This window comes from Syngnathus leptorhynchus, chromosome 3 (assembly GCF_054491065.1).
Source record: "Syngnathus leptorhynchus isolate UIUO chromosome 3, UIUO_Slep, whole genome shotgun sequence".
Lineage (NCBI taxonomy): Eukaryota > Metazoa > Chordata > Actinopteri > Syngnathiformes > Syngnathidae > Syngnathus > Syngnathus leptorhynchus.
In genome coordinates, this window is record NC_141197.1 from 5,712,547 (window position 1) to 5,731,490 (window position 18,944).

Consider the following 18,944-nt stretch of genomic DNA (forward strand, 5'->3'; position numbering starts at 1 on the left):
TACGGATGGATGAGTAAGGAGTAAGGAGGTCTTTGAGGTATTGAGGGGCGTTACGGTAGATGCAGAAGTGGGTAATGAGGGCGATCTTGTCATGAATTCTTGATGTTATGGGAAGCCAGTCTAGGTACTGAAGAATAGGGATGATATGGTCATGTTTGCAGGTTTTCATCAGAGTTCGGGCGACAGTTCTGAATGAATTGGAGTTTCTGCAGGCGTTTGTTGGGGATACTGATGAGCAGGCTGTTAGAGTAGTCCAGCCTGGAGGAGATTAGGGCGTGGACGAGCTTTACTGCATCAGAGAAGGTGAGGAAGGGGCGGAGTTTAGAAATGTTTTTGATATGGAAAAAGCAGGTTTTGTACGGATGTCTGATGTGGTTGGTAAAGGTAAGTTGTGGGTCGAACTTCACCCCGAGGTTGGTAACAGAGGTGGAAAGGGGGATATCTTGACCAAAGAAGGAGATGGTGGTTATGGGTGATGACTGGATCTGGTGAGGGGTGCCAATTTGTATGGCTTCGGTTTTGGAACTGTTCAGTTGAAGGAAGTTGTAACTCATCTACGCCCTAATCTCCTCCAGGCAGTTGGAAAGGACCGGTTCAGAGGTATAACTGGGTGTCATCAGCATAGCAGTGAAAAGAGATGCCGTGTCGGCTGATTATCTGACCCAGGGGGAGCATGTACAGAATAAAAAGAAGGGGTCCTAGGACAGATCCTTGAGGGACATCACACGTGACAGGGGCTGTATTTGATTTGGAGGAGCCCAAGCTGACGTACTCTGTCCCGTCAGCGAGGTATGAGGTGAACCAGCCTAGTGTGGAGAGATGGAGACCAATGTTGGTGTGAAGACGGTTAAGGAGTATTTGGTGGTTGACAGTATCAAAGGCTGCTGAGAGATCAAGGAGAATGAGCAGGGAGGAGGATCCAGAATCTGCAGAGATGAGGAGGTCATTAGATACCCTCAGCAGTGCTGTCTCTGTGCTATGGGCAGTGCGGAAACCTGGAAGGTTTCAAATAGCAAGTGGTGTTGAATGTGTTCCTGTAGCTGTATGGCAACAGCTTTTTTAAGGACTTTGGACAGGAATGGAATAAGAGAGATAGGCCGGTAGTTGGAGAGACATTCTGGGTCGAGGCTGGGGGTTTTCAGGAGTGGCTTGATAATGGCGGTTTTGAGTGATGGCGGGACATGTCCTGAGTTTAGGGAGTGGTTTATTATTTGTGTGATAAGAGGGCTTATGGGAGCCAGGTTAGATTTGATGAGAGTTGTAGGAGTGAGGTCCAAGGGAGAGGTGGAGGGTTTCATTTTTTTGATGAAATGCTCAACTTCGGACTGAGTGACAGCAGCAAAGGTGCTGAAAGGTGGAGGTTGAGGGGAGGCAGATTGCAGAGATGGTGCTGGGGAGCCTGAGAGATGAGACTGGATGGAAGTGATCTTGTCTTTGAAAAAGACAAGGAACCTGTTGCATTGTTCTACTGTTGATTCTGTATGTGTTTGGTTTTTGGGGTTAAGGAGGTCATACGGTGGTAAAAAGCTGCTTTGAATTTCCAGGACTGCTATTGATGATGCTTGAGTAGTAGATGGGCCGGGCTTCTTTAAGGGCTGCTGCATAGGCCTTCCGATGTTTCTTGTTGGCCAGCTTGTGTACTACCAGGCCAGTTGAATTAGCACAGTTTTCAATGGCGTGGCCTGCAGTTTTCATTCTGAGCAGCTTATCAGTGAACTAGGGGGCAGTGCGGGAGAAAGACACAGTCCTTGTCTTGAGAGGGGCATGTACATCAAGGAGGAGCGAAGGGAATGGTTGTAGTGTTCAACCAATTCGGTAGCTGAAGGAAGGTTAACCGAGGCCAGCATTTGAAGGTCAGAGTGCAAAATGGCAGGCCTTAATGTTTTTAAGTTTGCGAAAATGAATATCGCGTTTAGGCTGGGAGGGTGGGGGTAAGAAAATGTCCATGGAAATAACACTGGTCAGAGACACCCAGGACATATACTGCCAGAAGACCCCTTATGATGAAAAAGATATATGGATGTCGTTTTCCCTCGCCCGGACGCGACCCCGGGGACGACCCAGGACGCGCTGGAGAGACTACATCTCTCGGCTGGCCTGGGAACGCCTTGGGATCCACCGGGATGAGCTGGAGGAAGTGGTTGGGGAGAGGGAGGTCTGGGAGTCCCTCCTAAAGCTGCAGCCCCCGCGACCCGACCCCGGATAAGCGGAAGAAGATGAAGGAAAATCTGACCAGTTCTAAAGTGCACCCCCTGGCGTGTGTGGGAGCATCAACGTGCTGTATGAGGTTGAGACAGTCCAACACATGAAGGAAATCAGCGGCCAGAAGGGGAGGAGGGATTATCTATGAATGTTCATATCACCCAGTATTATATTATTGGAAGATAGGGAGCAGAGGAAGGTGAGGAGGTCACAACACTCAGGGATGAACGATGGGTGTGGTTTGGGCGGCCGGTAAATAAGAACAGCATTGATCTTGGACGGAGGTTTTGATTTGAAGGCCAGATATTCAAAAGAGGACACTTCAGGTAGGGACAGAGGAGACAGCTTGAGAGTTTCCCAGTGGATCACTGCCAGGTCACCACCTCGGCCAGTGCAGCGAGCTCTCTGCAGGTAACTGTAACCAGGGGGACAGACTTCATTTAATGATGAAAAAACCTGAGGTTGGTGCCAGGTATCAATGAGGCACATAAGGTCAATCTTTATCAAGAATGTGATCATTGACCAAGCTTGATTTATTTGACAGGGACTGAGCATTAAAAAGTTCAGTATTAGTGTGGATTTGATGAGTAGATCTCTGGATGGAACAGAGCAGGCTGGGATCCACCTGCGATGTTTCCAGCGCTATTCTTTACCGCGGTGTCAGCGCTCTGATGACTTGTCAGTGATGCGACCGGAAGAGCAGAGGACCAGGTGGACGAGATGGAGCTGACATCAAGAGGCCGGACGCAAACAAGCTCTCTCCATGATGCTCCAGCTCCAAGCTGCGCCAAGGTAGCAGGTCCAATCACCGGAGTAATCAGCGGGGCTGGCACCGGAAAAATGGGCCGGATCCATCGGCTGCACACGGGCCGGATAGGAGGAGAAAATCCGCGGTGCAACTCAGCCGAGGAGACTCTCAGGTGAGCTTTGAGGCGGACAATCACACCGGCACGTCTCCCTCGTCTTTGAGAGCGCTTTCTCTGGGATAGAGGGCATGACAGCCGGTGTCGGTGTTCGGTGCCGCAGGGTCTGTTGGAACGGGACTTTTGGTCGTGATCCCTCCGGGAGAGACAGTCAACAGTCAGCGCAGGTGTTCAGGAATGTCCGCCAGGACCGGTGTTTGGTGATCGGAAAATGGGCGATATGGTAGCAGTGGGGATTCAAACCAACCCCTAAGGTCGAGGAGGGTTTGGCGATCGTATGTCAGCAGAGCAGAAACATATCTGAAGGCAGAAAGCAGCAGGAGCAGGGAAAAAGGCTTAACAGCAAAGGAGCGAGGCAGACGGCTTGCCATTACTGGCGCCATCTTTTTCGGCTAATGACTACGATGACAAAGGAGAGTAGCGACAGCACTGGACTATAAACTGCAGGTGTTTTAATGTTTATTTAACATTTGTAAGAGAATATACACAAAGAAGATTGTCAGGAAAGAGATGGTTCATTGGGGACATATGATTTTTATTAAAGTTAAAGTCCCAATGATCATCGTCACACATCTGGTTGTGGTGAAATTTGTCCTCTCCATTTAACCCATCCCCATGTGATTTTGATCTATCCCCTGGGGGAGAGGGGAGCAGTGAGCAGCAGCGGTGCCGCGCTCGGGAATCATTTGGTGATCTAATCCCCCAATTCCAACCCTTAATGCTGAGTGACAAGCAAGTCGTCAAGTCAAGTCAAGTTTATTTGTATAGCCCTAAATCACAAGCAGTCTCAAAGGGCTTCACATAGACAATCAATTGACAATAAATGATGTGGCAGGCCGTATCTGGCCCCCGGGCATTGAGTTTGACACTTGTGACTTAAAGCTATCAGGAGATTGCTTGCTTAGCATAACGTTATTAACCCCAATGTTATAAGTTGTGTTTTATTTTTCCGTGAGTCTGAGAATAATAGCCTGTGCGTGGGGTGGAGCAGGCAAAGTGCTTACAAACGCTGCTCTTTGCCCCGCTCACACACAGCAACGTGCAGGGGGTCACAGAGCTCCCCCGGAGCAGAAAAGAACTGCAGACCATGACTTTCCCCCCCCCCGGAATCATGATAATTGATGCAGACACTAGTTGGGTTTCCAATATGCATTATATATGCATTAATGAAGATTCAGCTCAAGAATATATTGTGTATTGTGAGTAAAAGTTAATTCGCATAATAAAGTAATGTTTGACCGATGATATTTTCCTTATTAAACCTGTCTAATGCAAAGTCAATATCAGAAATCACTCAGGGTTTTGCATTGCTTTTGCATACAAGGCTGAGAAATTTGACAGTTATTTAACTTTCGATTGATTCTTGGTATGTAACGAGTAAGCAATCTGTTAACAACAAATTAGTGAATGGTGTTGTATCTTTTACACTTCATTTTAAAATGTATTAGACTATCATTGATTTAAAAAATACATTCTAATATTAGATTGTAAATGTGTATAGAATATTGGAATTAAAGACAGAATCGAAGATAGAAAATTCCTAACTGAGTGTTTCCTCTCTTTTGTAATTGCTGTCTGGTGGCCAAAAAAATTAAAAAAAATCAAACCTAGTATGGAAGCATTTCACTGAGCCAACACCAGGGAAAGCTAAGTGCAAGATCTGCAATGGACTGGTGAGCTTGGGAGCGGAAAAAGGTCAAACGAAAAACACGACAAATTCATGGAGTCACCTGAAGTGCCACCACCTCCAAACTTCCAAGGATGCACAAGAAGAAAAAGAGGAAGCAGCTGACTTTACAGCCAAACCTTTCAGCACTACTGTTATTTAATATGTATATGTTGTAATTTTTTTTGCATTTATTTTTATTGTTTAATATATATTTATTCATAAAGTATTTATTTTTAATGTGTATAGTTTACACTCATGTGCAAACAAACTTGAAAAAAATATTTTATGTAAATGATTGACTTTTATATTACGTGTTTTATATATTTCATACTTAATACTCAATTCATTGATTTGTCTGTTCAATAAATGCTAAGTTCAGAAATGTTGTGCACCCAATTGTTATTATTAGAGTGATATTTCAACATGCAAATATAGCACAAAACTTTAAGATATCGATCCTAACAACCTAACAATTAATATCGCGGTCATGTCAATAAAGTGTCATGTCAAGGCACAAACTTTTTAAATTTGACCCTTGAGGTACCTGTATGTTGCAGTGGCTCAACACATTCCTTGGTACGCTGCGTTAATCAGCGACCCCCCCCCCCCACACACACACACACACACACACACCTGATTCTCTCACGGTTGGATTTGCACTTCTTACCTCAAGAATGCATTCTCTGCTTGTCCATCCATAGACGCTGATAATGCCTTGCCACGGATACATACATAATTACACCAGACTGCAGTTACAAACTAACATGAGCCAAAAAGTCATCATTCAACACACCTATTTCAGCTGTTGTGCGAGTTTCACAAAACGATTTGTTTCTAACAAACACAATAAAATAAAAAAGGTAAAACACAAATTCTAATTAAACTGCACAAAACACACAACTTTTCATTTTGGAACATGGAACAATGGGAAGAGATATCCTCTTAAACCGTAAAGCATTATAGGAGAAGTCATCTCCACCCAGTCGTCAGGGGGAGTCTCTCATGCGGCTTGTCATGTTTGTTTGTTTTTTGGCCAAATCACGTTTTCAGCACGTTGACATATAAGGAGACGTTTTATTAAGCTGGAACTAAAATATATGTAATAGTATTAAGGTTGGTTGTACAGTAGATAGTAAGCAGTGTTTTCTACTGGAAAAGGGAAAAAAAAGACAAAATTCAAAGAAACATTTGGAGTGGCAGAAGGTTGTGTGAAGCACAAGTGCAACTAATGCAGATCCCTGAATTTTGAATTGCTGGATTGAGACAGCTTTTTATTTTATTTAGTTGTAGTTTATTCAATTTTTGCATAATTGCAGATGTGCTTGACCTATTTTCTTTTGAAATTCATTTATCAAGCAGACTTCACCAATAAAAATGTGGATTTCCAATTTTGTTATTTCCTGGAATTTAAAAATGGAAATTATAATATTACCGAGAATGATTTATAGTGATACAGTGATGAAGCCTTACAATAAACCCAAAAAGTACAGAATGTGAAACTGGCCGTCTTCCCTCTACTGTGCAGTAAATAAGAATGTTGCAAACATTAGGCTCACTGCTGTCAACAATTCATACACAAGTTGTAGCTCGTGCTTGCTACCTGGCTCATATCAGCATCCACATGCTCATATGATAAAAGCAAAACTTTCAAAATAAAAGCACCACATAGTTTACATTTTACTTTGACTTCATGGTCACTGCGATAGCTAATCAGTGGCTTTGGATGTGGCCCCTGGGCTGCACTTTGCCCAGATCTGATTTACATGGCCAAATCAAAGAATTTCGACTATTGTAAGTTTAACTGTGGCTTTTTGATAGAGGAAAGAGAACATTTATATTTTTACTGGACATATGCAGAAAAAAACTTACCTTCCCTGCCTGGCGGCTTGATATGATACCATTGCTTGCCACTAAGCAATCAGCAAGAGTAGTTTTACCTGGGGGGGGGGGGAACAGTAAACAATTTTTTAAAATACCGTAATTAAAAGTCGCACCAGCCATAAAATGCACAATAAAGTGAAAAAAAAACATACAAGTCGCACCGGAGTATGAGTCGCACTTCTGGGGCAAATTTATTTGTCAAAATCCAATACCAAAAACAGACATGAACCAGCAACAACAGGCTAAACGATACGGTATGCTAACGTGACATATACACAAACGAGGAGCTGAGAACGGGCCTGACATAACATTCAGAGTTATTCAAGTACCGTAATTTTTCGGACTATAAATCGCTCCGGAGTATAAATCGAACCAGCCATAAAATGCACAATAAAGTGAAAAAACAAACAAACATATAAGTCGCACCGGAGTATAAGTCGCACTTTTGGGCCAAATGTATTTGTCAAAATCCAACACCAAAAACAGACATGAACCAGCAACAACAGGCTAAACGATACGGTATGCTAACGTGACATATACACAAACGAGGAGCTGAGAACGGGCCTGACGTAACATTCAGAGTTATTCAAGTATGTATTAGATAAATAACACGTTTATCAAACCATCTGTGTCACTCCAATTCATTAAATCCATGAATCGCGCTTTATGTAAACAATGCCGCGTATGCACCGCATATGCTGATGTCAGACCCGTTGTAAGTTGCATTTCTAATTATTCCACAGACCCATATAACGATATATAAAGTATATTTGAAATAACTATCATATTACAACAATATTATCAAACCATCTGTGTCACTCCAAATCATTAAATCCATCGATCTAATTCCTTGTTCTTTATGTCAACAACGCTGCGCGTGCGCTGCAGAGATCTAGTATATAACTATATTGTAACGTTCACAAAGTATCAGGAAAGACGTGGGTTTGGTAAACGGCTCTTTATTTAACAAAACAAGAGTTCAACGAGCCAACAACTACTGAACCTCCAGCCACGGAGGTGAAAGAAAGCTCCGTAGAATAGGAGCGTGCGTGCGTAAAAGCCATGTCTGAGCCCCATCCTGAATAAAATGGTCAGGAGAGCGAGCTCTGTCCTGGGCTGTCCCCTGGACTCCATAGAGGTTGTGGGTGAGAGGAGGAGGTTAGTTAAGCTGAAATCCATCATGGACAACACCTCTCACCCGTCCCATGACATTGTGCAGTCCCTGAGCAGCTCCTTCAGCAGCAGACTATTACACCCACGGTGTAGAAAGGAGAGATTCCGCCGGTCCTTCATTCCCACTGCTGTCAGACTCTACAACACGTGCGGCACCTGATCATGTGTTGGTTTCCTTCTGTTTCATCTCTACCACTACTAGTGGCACTTGTCTTTGTCCTTGTTTGTCTGTCATTTATCCGTTTTTACATTTGGCACTTGTTTCTTGTATTCTTACACCCTTGTACGCAGCTGTGACAAGAACATTTCCCCACTGTGGGATTAATAAGGTTCAATCAATCAACGTGTTGATTGATTGATTGATTGATTGATTGATTGATTGATTGATTGATTGGTTGATTGATTGACGTGTAATCAACCACGTCCTGTGGTTGATTACACAGGACGGTTCCACTATACCGAATGTTATTTTAAACGGAATGAAAGGTGTAATCTATTGACTGTACTGTATTTTCTGAAGATGTCTACTCAATATTTTAGGTTGGACGTTTATGTTACATTCAGTTACAGAACTTGTATACAAATTCTTAAGTAGACTGTGTAGAAAATCCTCAGAATAAACTCACCGTGGTCAACATGTGCCAATATGCAAAGATTTCTTATATTGGCTGGATTTTTCTGCAGTTCAATGATTCTATCCAGACTGGTATGACCCATTGCGAACCCTAAAAAATATATAACACACAATACACACAATGTTAGACGGACGATGACTCCGATAGAATATGCTCCATAGTGTCAGGCCTTGCAACACATTTGAGTTCGTTGGGTGGCAGAAAATACACATATAATTTTCTCAGTAGTTGAGTATTATGACAATCAAGGCTGTCAATGTAGCACAAAACAAACCTGAGCAAGTACGCTGTAAAAAGCAGGCGTTGTAAACTCAAGACTGCTCGTGAGCCGAGTGGATACGAGAGAAACAAGCCTTCTGAAACTTCTCTAATGGTACAAAACACCGAATGGCACGGCGCAACGTGCATTAAATCAGCTGAAGAATATGACGATACTGTAGTCTAATTCACGTGCGTATCCATCTTTACCGGGCGGAAGAAGTCCAGAATGACGGCATTCCTCTTCTTCTGTCGTATTTTCGGCAGAGTGAACGCGAGGTGGCGCAGCACAGCGCTCCCAGACAAAATGATGTATTGCTACAACGACAAAAACAAAACTGAACCACGAGCGCCTCATATCTGTGATTACAGCTCTAAATCGTGTACAAAATACTTCTTATGTCATCGGCTGGTGGTTCTCATTCACTTCAAAGAAAAAACCGTGGCACGAGTAAAAAACACGTTTTTATTTTCTGACTAACTGCAAAGAAATGAGACAAGACCCAAATGAACAAAGGAATAAAGACAAGATGACGCAAGACGCTAACTGCAGGCTTGCTGTGTTAGACCCGTTACGAAAGTACGCAACAATGCACCCACAGCGGTGCGAGTGCTTCACGCAGGTCCAGTAACTTCGTGAAGCTGGTCCAGTGTCTTTTTTTACTTAGTGTACTGTGTTGAATTGTCTTCGTTGCTCAGCTGGTATTCAAAAACACTTGGTGGGGGTGGCTGTCTCAAGGAAGGAAAACTTCAGTGACAGACGGCTGATTGGGAAAAGATTTTATTCTACCTATGTCAGAATGCAGTGCCTCATGGCCAAAGAAAGATAGTTGAGTGGCCCACCCCAAGTCTTCCAGTCCCCAAGCTTTATACCTGGCGACTCTTGACCTTATCGCTTTGCCTAACAGCTGCGGGTTGGCCCCCAGCTCCCTTGTTCGTTCTGCAGCTCCTATATGGTCACCTTTTCATTCTTTTTTGGTCATGAAGAGGGAGCAATAGCAATGTCTATATACTCTTATTAATTTATGTATTCAATCGGAACATTGACACAGCACACACAGCTTGGTAACCTATCCATTACACGAGGCAGACCTCATTAACATCATGACACAGTGATACAAAACATTCAGTAGATAAGACATTCTTATGAGGATATGTTTTTCCTTCTTTTCCCCTCTCTTCTCTTCCGTGTTCCTGCTTGCGGACATTATAAAACCTTCTGATCTGGCCCTTGACTGTCTGGTTGTGATATTGTTGAAGTTGTCAATACAATTGTTACTGTTGTCTTTATTACTGTTACATATTTTTAATAGTGCTAATTCAGATTAATTCTGAAAATGGGAGATGAATTTGATCGCAGGAAAAGATTGGCTTGATTTGAAAGCACTCCCATTGGCAGATAAGAGTGTGTGAGCTCAACTGAGTGCTGCTGTTGCAATTCAAGTGGAAAGTTTTCCGCCAAAAGAGCGCGATGAAAAACGAAAAGAAATGACTGATTGGATAAAGAACTTTCAAAGATCTGGACACTTCCCTACTGATGATAACAAAACTGATGTGTGGCATTGTTACAAAAAAACTGAAGCTAAATTGATTATCAGATTGGAAGAATTGACTGCTGTTCTTATGTGTTTGTGTCAAGAGTTGAAAAGAACAAATTAAGACTACATTTGGAACACAGACGCAAGATGAGTTAATTGAATAGAAAACTGTCCGCTAAAATGTAGCTTGAAAACAGAATGAGTTTGCAGGACTTAAAGTATGCAAAAGAGATCAACGTCACTAGGGGAATTTGATAAACAAAAGTTACTTGGGAATGAATGGCAACTAAATTTGTAGACAATCTTATCAGTTTGGTGTCCCAGTCTGTCTCTCACAGTGCCCTGGAACTCAAACCCAAGACTCCACCTGCAGCCTTGACCAACAAGATAACGGTCTCTGGCTTTGAGCATTGCAGGAACAAAGAAGGACTGTTTTTGTGCTTGGGGGGAACCAAGCACTGTTTTCCGGAGGAAAAACATCATCCTCAGAGATGAGTACAGCTATTGAGAGGTGGAGGAACTCACAAGATGAAAATTGACATTTTGGAAAATTGACTCAATCAAGAGTGTTGGACAGGTTGGCTCTGAGATAACAACTAAAGCAGAACTTGAGACAATGAGGTGCTGCGAAAGACATGTGAAACATGAAGTGTCCAACAACCGAACTGGACTCCTTGCTGAGGCGTTACCAAACTTGGTGGGGCTTGGGTCAAAGTGGATGGAAGCTTGCTTGGCACTGAGTTTGACTTAACTGAGGAGTTTTGATAATATGGGAATAATGTGTAGAATAGATTTGGATAATACAGATAGGATACTAAAACGCTAGGAAACAAGCAGTGGGATCAGATATTTTGGCTCGTCAAACTTAAAAGGAGTTGGAATTTAGCCAAGTAAAATTTTTAAATTGGGAATAAGAGATTTGGACCCAATTGAATATAGTCAAAAGGGGGCTAGGTTGCTCAATGTATCTAATCAATACAATAGTTATTAGTTAATTACACCTCTGTGGAAATTATGTTGTCAGAGAGTTGTGTCCATTAAAAGGGCTGTAAGAACTTTTGATCTTTAAATTAATTATGCATAAAAAGCGACAGTTAACAAAATAACAAAGTAAAGAGCCAGAGGAATTAGTCTGACTCTTCTTTCCTAGCTTTTTGATAAGAATAATTGATTAGGATAATTTTTGGGGGAACCATCTGATGCTGCATGCTCCCCCAAAACACAAACCCATACTTAGCCTCTCGAGTAGAAATATATATTGATAATTTTATTGAAACTTGGATTGATGTATTTATGAAAGATTTAATCGGCCAGACTGTCCAAATGGGTAAAATTATCTTTAGGATTCAATGTTTGCTTGCTCACTTACATACAAAATTTGCTTGTTGTGAGGTGAAAGTTGAGCTGTAAAGGTGAATGAATGGGCGCCCGTGTGTCTGAATGTGTAGGTGTGTGTGTGCACAATATGATTGGCCAAGATAGTTTGGAGTTGGGGTGTTGTGATCACGATAGAGGATAAAATTCCTCTCACCTGAAAGTATAGTACAGATTGGAATCCCTAGGATTTGATGATTGATCAGGGGCACCATTGACGACAAAATGGTTCAATGGGGAAGGCCCGTTTCAGTCCTATGACTAGACACGACTGTATCAGCTAGTCCAGCTACGATCAGTATGATACTGTGCAGGCACTCTTTGTTGGTCCCTTTTGATCCCTGATGACACAATTTAACACATTGTGTAAATGTGTCAAAGGGCGGAGAGTGAATGTAAATGAGTACCGTATTTTCCGGATCAAAAGGCGCACCAGATTATAAGGCGCACCTTCAATGAACGGCCCATTTTAAAACTTTGTCCATATATAAGGCGCACCGGATTATAAGGCGCATAAAATAGAAGCTATACTGCAACAAACTACGGTTGACTAGGGTTGCGATATGCATCCACTAGCCAATAACCAATGAGCCCTCTGTAAACAATGGTGTTTCTCAAATTATCCTATAAAATGATCAGAACTGACTGAAGTTCGATCTAACACCTTGGTACTGCTTACTTATGTTTCCCTTCCATATCGATCCGTAAATTTACTCGAAACATTAACAGAGCAGACGATTTTGACATGAAATAGCCTCGTGCGTATAGCCGCTATCACTTTAGCATTAGCCACCCGCAAACGCCCATGAGCCTCAGCAAAGTGTAAACAATCGCGTTTCTCAAACGAGCGCTTAAAAAATGATCGGAACTGACTAAAGTTCGATCTAACACCTTGGTACTGCTTACCTATGTTTCCCTTCCATATCGATCCGTAAATTTACTCAAAACATCAACAGAGCAGCCTATTTTGACATGAAATAGCCTCACGGGTACAACAGCTATTCAGTGACGCCCCCTGACCACGGTTGCCGTAATGCTGGTAAGCGATGCGACCTTGTAATTTACTAGTTGTACTAAAACGTACTGAGAATTTTGTCAGAGCACTGTGTACAACCAGTATGGATCAACAAATTCATAAATTGATCCATATATAAGGCGCACCGGACTACAAGGCGCACTGTCGGCTTTTGAGAAAATTGTTGGTTTTTAGGTTCGCCTTATAGTCCGGAAAATACGGTAAGTAGAATCAATTTGTAAATTGTGAGATTCAATGTTTTTTTATGTACTTGTTTTTGAAGCCTCAACAGGGCATGTAAGAATTCAATATACAATGATGGAAGGAGCAAAAGAAGCATCTCGAAAGGAAGGGAGTGAACGAGAGGCAACAACCTGGAATGGATACATTGAGTGGTAACAATTTAGGGATGATCAGGTTTAACTTTTTTTTTTTTTTAAGAACTGCAAATGGTGATGAATAATACAGCTGCAAGATAAGCAACAAATATTTAGAAGGTCATTTAATGTAGGAGATAAATAGACCAATTTCAGGGAACAGGGAATATGTTGGATAAAAGGGTGAATTGTTAATAAATTATTTTAGGCTGATTTATTTGCATAATGAATAATAAAAGAAATTGGGCAGTTGAACCATTTTGGGAAAATGATTGAATTAAATTAATTGAATTGGACATGAGACAAAGATAACTGAAAGATACACTGAATTTGAATTGGGTTCAAGCACTCCCTCCCACATTGATGTGTGTGCATATGTCTGTTAATGCCCAAACTGGGCACACCTCTTCTGAGTTGCAGAAAGGTCGCTGTTTTCCTGGACCAATTTTGACCCTTCTAGTTGCTGATCCAGATTGTGGTTTGCTGAGCAAACTACTGCGGACCCGGCTCACTCCAACTGTCTGGCTAAAAGTCCTAAGGAGAAAGTGTACGGAGCCTTGGTGGACTAGACTCTATAATGTGGTAGAGCGCGCCTCGCATGCCATCCGACTGGCCGGCAAAGGAGACACGTGGTATCATCCATCCCAGTGTGCCCCAGTGAAGGATTCCTGCAAAGATCCAGATTCGCCATCGACAGCGTCCCCACTTCCAATTGAAAAAGAGGCAGAATAGTCCTCCTCCCCTTGGTGGCCAGGTAGTCTACCCTGAGCCACTGAAGACTAAGACTGCACAGCAGACGTTTTCAAGTTCCTTCCGGACGGAGCAGAGCTGCAAAGGGGGTAAGAACTGTGCGTACCCTCCACCAGTGGGCGTGCCAAGCCCCCAACGGCTGAACTACTACGAGCAAGTGTTATCTCAGACTGATGTTATTGATAACATTTTGGTCGCCTAAGGCAAAGGGACCATGTGAGCCTTACCTGCGTTATAACATGCCGCAGGTTTTTCACTCACACACTCAATTTGAACAGGAGAATTGAGGCGAGACCTCCTCCTCCTCACGGTAGTTTCTTGCTGACATTGAAGTTTTTGATCATGTATTACTTTGTGCAACCCCCACCTCATCCTCCCTCATTCACTCTCTTAATGTTAGGTATTTGTACTCTTGCTCTCTTTATCATTTCTCCACTGATAAGGCTCAAATTGCAGCCTCCCCTCGAATTGATACAAATTTCTGCCGCACATTCTAATGATACCTGCACGGACATCGATACTCTCATGCCTACAGCCGCCACTATCGCCCCAACCCCGACATAAGCACGTGTATCATCTGTGTTCGTTTTTACATGGTTTACGGATGTTGTGTTCCTTGATTTCGCTTTGTATTCCCGACTGATTACTACTGTAATTGAGAGCCACGAGTTAGATTGACCAGTCGCCTATCAGATGATCCAATATTCCCGTGTTCATGACGCACTTTGTTAGTTTGTCCTTGTCTTTTGGTTGCCCTCTGTCGAGGTCAAAAGGGGGACTGAAGAGGGAGCAACAGCAATGTCTAAATACTCTTATTAATTTATGTATTCAATCAGAACACTGACACAGTACGCACAGCTTGGTAACTTTTCCATTACACATAAGGCAGACCTCATTAACGTCATGACACATTGATACAAAACATTCAGTAGATAACAAGACATTCTTATGAGGATATGTTTTTCTTTCTTTTCCCCTCCCTTTTTTCCCTCCCGTATTCCTGCTTGCGGACATTATAAAACCTTCTGATCTGGAGTGTGACCTTATTGTTTTCATCTGCTGAAGTGCACTGTGTACTGACTGGCCTGCTGCAGGGAAATGTTAAAGATGTCCGTGAAGACATCCATCAGCTCCTCAGCGCCCGTCCCGGGATGTTGTCCGGGCCCGCCGCCTTACGGGTGTTGACAGCAGCAAGCGCCCTCCTCACGCTAACGGCAGAGAGGCACAGGTGCTGCTCGCCCGGAGGGGAAGGGGTCTTCAGCAGGCAAGTGTCATTCTAAGCGTCGAAGCGAGCAAAAAAGCGGTTCAGTTCGTTGAGCAGAGGGACGTCGCCCTCACAGCTCTGCGGCGCGGGCTTGTAGTCCGTGATGGTCTGAATGCCTTGCCATAGGCTCCGCGCATTCCTGCTGTCTTTGAAGTGGGCGGTAATCCTGCAAGAGAAGGCCTTTTTCGCATCCTTGATGCCCGGGGACAGCTTCACCCTCCCTGGCTGATCTCACGCCCGCTACATCCCCAGCCCTGTAGGCTTTGTCTCTGGCCCTCAGCAGCCTGAGGACAGCCCCTGTCAGCCATGGCTTCCAGTTAGCCCGAGCGACGACGTACTTCGTGAGGGTCACATCATCAATGCACTTTGCGATGTACGAGGTCACAGAGTCAGCATACTCCTCAATGTCCGTCCGATCGTTGCATGTGGCCGCCCGCTTAAACATTTCCCAGTCCGTAATGCCAAAGCAGTCTCGAAGAGCATCAGAGGCCCCCTCAGGCCACACTCTAACTCGTTTGCGAACCAGCCTGGAAGTTCTCACTCTCTGTCTGTACGCGGGCGTAAGCAGAACGGTGACGTGGTCAGAAAGTCCGATGTGGGGGAGGGGGATGGCCTTGAATGCTCCTTTATGTGCAGTGTAGACCTGGTCCAGGAAGCTGTCACCACGAGTTGGAAAATTAACAAGCTGGTGAAGCTTTGGAAAGACAGACTTCAGGTCAGCATGATTAAAATCACCAGCGAAGATGATGAAACCGTCAGGGTACGGCGTCTGCTGATCACTGACACCCTGATACAGTTCACTTAGGGCCGTGATCCTGTCACCTCCAACGTAGGAAGGCGGGATGTAGACCGCGACAACCAGAATCGCAGTAAACTCCCTTGGTAGATAAAAAGGACGCCACTTAATGAACACAAACTTCGCCAGTGGCGAGCAGTGTCTGCACACAACTACAGAGTCCCGGCACCATTCGTTGCGGATGTAGACACATACCTCCTCCACGCGATTTCCCCCCTTTTTAATGGCCCGGTCCGCCCGGTAGCACGCTAGCCGTTCCAGTTGCACAGCAGAGTCCGGAATGTTGACGTTCAACCAAGTTTCAGTGAACACGAGCACACAGCAGTTACTCACTGCCCGGTTCGTGGATCTCAGCAGACGAACGTAATTCAGTTTGTTGTCCAGCGACCGAACGTTCGCCAGAAGAATGGAAGGCACGGCCGGGCGAGTTGGGAACGCCGCTAGCCTGGCCCGGACGCCTCCGCGCTTGCGCCTCCTGCCTCCTCGCACACCGCTTCCGACGCTGCCTATCCGGGGAAGGAGTAGTGGACGAGTCCGGCGTTGATTCAGGCCGGAGTAGTCCCAGTGACTTTAATGTCCCCGTATCAAAGTTCAAATGCCGCAAAACTCGCTCACGCCGATGTCGAGCAGAACCTGCCTGCTGTACTTGTAGCACGACGTGGTAGGAACAGATAAACACATAAAACTGTCTGACAAACACTCATTAATTGAACAAGACACCGCTCGGTTGGGACGGAGAGAGGCCGCTGCGTGTGCACGCGCCGCCATCTTGATCAGCAACGAAGTAAAGCTGACCCATATACACTGCTCAAAAAAATTGAACAGTTTTTTTATCAGGGTATGGCATGAATTCAATTACACTTTTCTGATAAGGTTTTGGTCAGGCACGTGGCAGAGGGGGTTGTTAATCACTTTCAGCTGCATTGGTGTTGATGGAATTAACAACAGGTACACTAGAGGGGCAACAACGAGATGGTCCCCAAAAAAGGACTGGTTTTGCAGGTGGAGGCCATTTCAAGCTCCTCCCTCTTGATCTTTTTAACTGTTTTTCCACAAGTGTTGGCTTTAGCAAGAGTCATTATACAACTGGAAGCATAAGGCGATTTCTTAACCCTCCTGAAGTTGCGCAGATTGTCCAACTCCTCCAGGATGACATCCATGCGTGCTGTTGCAAGAAGATTTGATGTGTCTCCCAGTACAATCTCCAGAGCATGGAGGAGATTCCAGGAGACAGGCAGTTACTCTAGGAGAGCTGCACAGGGCCGTAGACGGTCCTCATCCCGTCAACAGGAGCGATATCCGCTGCTTTGTGCAAGGAGGAACAGGTTGAGCACTGCCCGAGCCCTACAGAATGACCTTCAGCAGGCTACTGGTGTGAATGTTTTTGCCCAAACAGTCAGAAACAGACTTCACGAGGGTGGCCTCAGGGTACGACGTCCTGTAGTGTGCCCTATGCTCACTACTCAGCACCGTGGAGCTCGATTGGCATTTGCCATAGAACACCAGAACTGGCAAGTCCGCCACTGGCGTCCTGTGCTTTTCACAGATGAGAGCAGGTTTACCCTGAGCACCTGTGATAGATGTGAAAGGGTCTGGAGAAGCCAAGGAGAGCGCTACGCTGCCTGCAACATCATTCAGCATGACCGTTTCGGTGGTGGGTCAGTGATGGTCTGGGGAGGCATTTCCATGGACGGACGAACAGACCTCTACAGACTAGAGAACGGCAGTCTGACTGCCATTAGGTATCGAGATGAAATCCTTGCACCCATGGTCAGACCCTACGCTGGTGCAGTAGGTCCTGGGTTCCTCCTGATCCACGACATTCCCGGCCTCATGTGAAAGCAGGTAGTATCTGGAGGATGAAGGAAATGACACAATTGAATGGGCCTAACGATCACCTGCTCTAAACCCGAGAGAACACCTTTGGGACATAATGTTTCGGTCCATCAGACGCCGCCAGGTTGCTCGTTAGACTTTGCAGGAGCTCAATGATGTCCTTAGACAGATCTGGGAGGACATCCCACAAGACACCATCTGTCGTCTCATTAGGAGCATGCCGTGACGTTGTCAAGCATGCATACAAGCATGTGGCGGCTACACAAGATATTGAAAAGAGTTTTGAATTGCAGAAATTGAATTTAGGCAAAATGGACGAGCCTGCCACATCATTTTTTCACTTTGAGTTTTGGGGTGTCTATATACTGAGCCCTCTGTAGGCTGAACTTTTATTTCCACCAAAAGATGTGGCATCCTTTTGTTCCTGAGACATTAAACTGTCCATATCAGTATAGATTCCAACTTTTTTTTTTCACCATTGAAATCTGATGTGTTTTCAAAGTGTTCCTTTAATTTTTTTTGAGCAGTGTAAATAGTTACTTCGGCACAACTAGGGCAAGTGTGCGCTAAATCAACGAATCCCTGAGGTCTTAACAAAGACATCTAAAAATATTTGATATAACAAAAGCCTCAAATCACAGAAGAGAGCCATCGGTATGGCGCGGTTATTCTGACGACGTGTCTCAAATTTAAGTTGTTCAGCATGAGTGTCGTTTAACTTCAAGGGTATTGGCGTCATAAAGAGGTTATATTGATTCTTTTAGAATTAATTTAACACAGGTGGTTACCGCACGGACGAGTCCCTTCCTCCCTGGCTTATTCAACCCTTTAATGGGAAGCCAGTCGCTTAAATAAAAAGTGCAGATTTGACAATGTGCTAATGATATGGATGACTTGGCGGGTTCTGGCTTCATTATTGGCTGAGAAGTACCAGAGGTATCCTTTGAAAAAAAATGTTGCTGGCAAAACTTACTTTGTTGGAAAGTGGGCGGGATTGATTCTAGTGGGATGGACTGTTTCTGGAGCAGCTCCATCCAGTGGCTCTGCAGCGAGCGGCCTCTAACCGTTTTAGCCATGGACCGTTTTATTGTTAGACAATTTTCACGGACCGGTGCTCGATGACGTCCCTATTTCTGCAAAGAAAACTTATAAAAACCATTCTACAAAAAAAAAAGGTCAAATAATCGACTGCACATTGTTTTTAGAAGTTTTCTTCACAGAATTTGTCCGTGTTTGGACTACAATTCCATTTC

The 18,944-nt window shown here is 44.2% G+C and overlaps 1 protein-coding gene across 2 annotated transcripts in view; it reads right to left on the reverse strand.

The window, feature by feature from the left end:
• The window catches only part of efl1 (elongation factor like GTPase 1), an 88,854-nt gene extending 79,763 nt beyond the window's left edge, over nucleotides 1-9,091 (reverse strand). For both annotated transcript variants that reach the window (XM_085908540.1, XM_085908539.1), the window contains exons 1-3: nucleotides 8,952-9,091; nucleotides 8,475-8,573; nucleotides 6,664-6,731 (exon numbers count right to left, since the gene is read on the reverse strand). In XM_085908540.1, the coding sequence (XP_085764666.1) occupies nucleotides 6,664-6,731; nucleotides 8,475-8,565 (159 nt within the window). In that variant the 5' untranslated portion in view covers nucleotides 8,566-8,573; nucleotides 8,952-9,091. The remainder of the gene's footprint in view (nucleotides 1-6,663; nucleotides 6,732-8,474; nucleotides 8,574-8,951) is intronic.
• Between the last annotated feature and the right edge of the window lie 9,853 nt (nucleotides 9,092-18,944).